The following is a 4205-nucleotide window of genomic DNA, read 5'->3' on the forward strand; positions in this document are numbered from 1 at the left end:
TGACTTGAAACATCTTATCTTGCACCACCGGAAGCCCAAGTTTAGATACCACGTTTTGGTCAATAAAATTGTGCGTACTGCCGCCATCAATAAGAACTGTTACATCTTGTTTGTTCAATTTCCCAAGCACTCTGATGGTTTGAGGATGAGTGGTTCCGGTCATGGCATGGTAAGAAATTTCAGGGACAAGTTCGGCAATGTTGGGTTCTGTATGGTGGTCATCCGGAACGGGAAAATCTTCAATCATAAAGAGTTTGGGCTGGCTACATCGATGACCAATTGTGTATTTTTCATCACAATAGTAACAAAGGCCCTTCTCCCTACGCTCTCGAGCTTCTTGGCCGGTGATTTTTTTAAATGGTAGCGAAGTAGGATTGTGTGATTGATGGGTTTTTTGGTTGGGTGCAGGTCCAAGAAGGCCAGTAGTGGAAGTGTTCGGGGTATGGCGAGGTTGTGTTGCAGCGGAGGTGACTAAAGGCCGGGAGAAACTGGTGGATTTCTTCTGAATGGTGTTGCGTTCTTCGATTAGGCGGGCAACTCCTACCGCTTCAGAGAATGTACGAGGCTTCTTGATTTTGACATCAAGACGAACTTCATCTTTGAGGCTGGCTACAAAACACCCAATTAAAAAATTTTCAGGTAAATCATCAATGAGGTGAGAGAACTTTTCAAACTCTTCTACAAGAGCATCCACTGTCGTGGTCTGTTTGAGCCTTGTAAGTGCCTCAGATGGGTCCTCAAAGTCTGTGGGTCCAAATCGACGTAGCAAGGCCTTGGTGAAATCATCCCAAGTTAGCGGCCCTTTCGATTTGGTGAGCCAACGATGCCACTGCAAGGCAATTCCTTCAAGATGAAACGAGGCGAGTTGGACTCTTTGATCAACCCCAATATGCTGGAATTCAAAGAACTGTTCAGCTCTATATATCCACCCAGTTGGGTCATCGCCAGTGAATTTGGGAAAAATTAATTTGAGATTGGAAGTTGGGCAGGATAGGGCTTGGGAAGTGTTGGATTTAGATAGGTTCAGTGTTTGTGAGGGAGGAGGTGTGTGGGAACTTTCACCAAAAGAGAAGGGGTTGATGCTATCTTTGTCAGGATTTTTTTGGTGATTGTTAGTGACTCGCAAAGCTTGCAATTCCGTAAGAACTGATTGGAGGGCAGCATGAACTTGGTTGAAGTTATTCGTCAAGTGATCGAAACTCGACTCATGACGGGTCAAGATTTCACTAACCTCATTGCGAAACTCCGCGTTGCTCTTGCTACGAGTGTCCATGAGATCAACGGCTTCGATACCACTGTTACGTTCAACTTAGCAAAAGGGAAGAAGAAATGAATTAGAAGAGAGTTAGTAGAGAAAGTACTTGGGTAACAACATGTCCATTTCATTCAAAGATCGGTGGCTTATAAGCCGTACTAACTCATCTATGCAATTGAAGGGAAACGTGCAATGTGCTAAACTAACTATCAGTTCAATAACTGCTAGCTAACAGTTACATAACTGATTTGAGATGTGTGCATAACTGAAAGATAATGCTTGACTGAAGAAAATGCATAACTAGAAAACTACTGGACATGTGAAGTAACTTCCATGAGCACGTATCAGAAACCCACCTAACCCAATAACCCTAACCACTAGAGCTCTCTCTTTCGCATTGGATGATAAAAAGCTGTGCAAATTAATTAAGCACAACCATGCGGTTCATGCATGGCAATTGAAAAGTCAAACGTCGCTATTCTTTTTTCCTTTAAATAATAAAATAACGACTTTTTTAGTTTCTTATCTGAAATTCTGAATGAGTTGGCAATGGAAACAAAGAGATAAAGACATAAAAACAGATTGAAGTAAAAGACCAAACACGTGCGGACAAAAAGCATTGGGGACAAAAATATTATATATATATATATATATATATATCGTGCAAGTACATAGGTGACTTTTTTCTTCTTTTTTTTGTTGTCACGTACATAGGTGATACCAAGTACCAACACATAATATATACTATAAGCTTGAAATCTCTAACGGCCGGATCACATAGAGAGTTAGAAATGCTAGTAACCAGGATTCAGAAACCGTAAAGATATTATTAGTACGTACTAATCAACTTGAACTGAAATTTGTGAAGCTATCACTGCATATCTGATCTTAAAACTTGAAAACAAAAGGAAACATGAGTGTCTAAGCATTCTGGAGCCTAGCAGCAAAAGCGGTAGAGAATAGTTCTGGGTACTGAATAATATCATTAAAAACGGAGTCCTGGCCCAAGTGATCGAGCTTCATCAATGGCAGCTGATCGTTGTAACCATATGGCAACGCCTGTGAGCCATGGAGTACTTCTGTGAAATTACCAAGCTGTACTTGCTCAACTTGGTTATCAAGAAAACCACCAAAACACGACTCATTCTTCATGTAAAATTTAGAGTTGGAAGGATTAACAAATTCTTCTACACTACTAGTACTCATCCCTTTTGAAGTATCAGTCTTTGGCAAATAGCCTTGAACTACCTCTTGGAGCAAACCAGAATGAGAGGGTTCTTGTGAAAAGAAATCCAAGAAGTCAGTTTGAGGAGTGTTTGCGGTGAGGTTGATATTCCTGACCCCACCATGAGAAGTGTAAGTAGGCCCACACACATGAGGTGTGACGCTATTTACCAACGAACCCCTCGAGAAATTCCCATCTGTTGGGGGCACGTCACGGAGCAAAACCATGTTAAGAGGAGAAGAAGAGGCGGTAATATTCCTCTGCGGCGGAGCATATGTATGGGGGTGTGAGTAAGGAGACGCCCAGTTTGGGGGATGGGAGCTGAACGGAGGACGAGATGATGATGAGTTGGTGAAGGCTCCAATGGACGGCTGAGATGGCTTGTACATGTTGTAATCGTGATCAGCAGGAGTGGCGTAAACGAAGTTGGTACGGGCCTTGAGACCGCGCATGGCACGAGCAGCACAGTCATAGGCGCAAGCCGCCTCCTCAGCAGTGTCGAAGGTTCCGAGCCAGCGCCTCTCCTTGGACTGTGGGTCCCTTATCTCAGCTGCATATCGTCCCCAAGGCCTCCTGCGGACCCCACGGTACCTCATAGTCCCAGCCGTGGTACCGCTCTCCTTCAGTGGCCTCTTGTTTGTGCTTGTAGTGGTGGTGGACTTTTTCAACATATGATCTGGTATGATGGGTTCTGGCTCATGAACATGGGGAGACATACCATTCAGCCTCCTAAAAGCTTCCTCCATTTCGAGAGAATTTTCTTTGGTTAGGAGACTCTTAACTTTCTTCAGGGTTTTGTTTAGTTTGGAACTTCATGAATTGTTTGTGTGCATATATATACATAAAGTTGGATAGGAGAGGGTTTAGGAGTCAACAAAGGAAATCAGAGGGTCCTGATTTCATTTCAAGATTTGTCTTTGATTGGCATTTTTCCATCCAATTGTGTGGGTTATTCGAGGTTTCATTGCACAATAGAATCATTAAATCTTGTACGCGCTTTATTCTTTTGCTATTAGGACCACTGTCTATTATAAGAGACAATTTCTGCAGAAACCACCTTTAGCACCAATTCATTTTTAAAAATTAAACATATGTATAAAAAAAAACCCTCTAGCTGGTACTATTTGATCGACTCAAAAGGCTAAAACTACCCATATATATATATATATATATATGATGTGTGTGTATATACAACTGAATTTCCATATAATGTTATCATTAACTCGATCTACAGTCATTTGCCAAACTATGAGAAATGGTTGAACAGTTGAACCTCACCTTGCCAGCTATCATCTCTTATATTCTTAGTAACTACTTGGTCTATTTCCAATAACACTATTAATTGAGGCAAGAAAACAAAAGAGAGAGGGGGAGTGTGAGTGTGTGTTGTGAGATTTGGATTGATGGTGATAGAATAATTTTATGTAAAAAATTTGGAGATATAATCTTATTAATTATAAAAGGCTTCTTTTGTTTTTTCAACCCCTCCTCTTGATTAATTTCTGTTTTAGGTATTAATTATAAAGGCTTCTTTTGTTTTTTCAACTCCTCCTTTTGATTAATTTCTGTTTAGGTATTAATTATAAAGGCTTCTTTTGTTTTTTCAACCCCTCCTCTTGATTAATTTCTGTTTTAGGTAACTGTTATCAACACAACCGCATATCCAACATGCAATAAAGGGTCAAGAACTTTATACTTTTGGGGTAAAAAAGATACAGAGTTTTG

At 40.8% G+C, this 4205-nt stretch overlaps 1 protein-coding gene across 1 annotated transcript; it reads right to left on the minus strand.

Moving 5' to 3' along the window:
• Nucleotides 1-2055: 2055 nt before the first annotated feature.
• LOC119999330 (ethylene-responsive transcription factor ESR2-like) lies at nucleotides 2056-3259 on the minus strand. Its single transcript, XM_038846831.1, has one exon. It carries the CDS (start codon nucleotides 3224-3226, stop codon nucleotides 2177-2179), a length of 1050 nt encoding a protein of 349 aa, XP_038702759.1. The 5' UTR covers nucleotides 3227-3259; the 3' UTR covers nucleotides 2056-2176.
• Nucleotides 3260-4205: the final 946 nt, after the last annotated feature.

The sequence above is a fragment of the Tripterygium wilfordii genome, chromosome 6 (genome assembly GCF_013401445.1).
Source record: "Tripterygium wilfordii isolate XIE 37 chromosome 6, ASM1340144v1, whole genome shotgun sequence".
Taxonomy (NCBI): Eukaryota; Viridiplantae; Streptophyta; class Magnoliopsida; order Celastrales; family Celastraceae; genus Tripterygium; species Tripterygium wilfordii.

What these genes read in the sequence shown, in the direction of transcription:
- LOC119999330 (XM_038846831.1), bottom strand. Translation starts at nt 3,226, where the DNA reads ATGGAGGAAGCTTTTAGGAGGCTGAATGGTATGTCTCCCCATGTTCAT.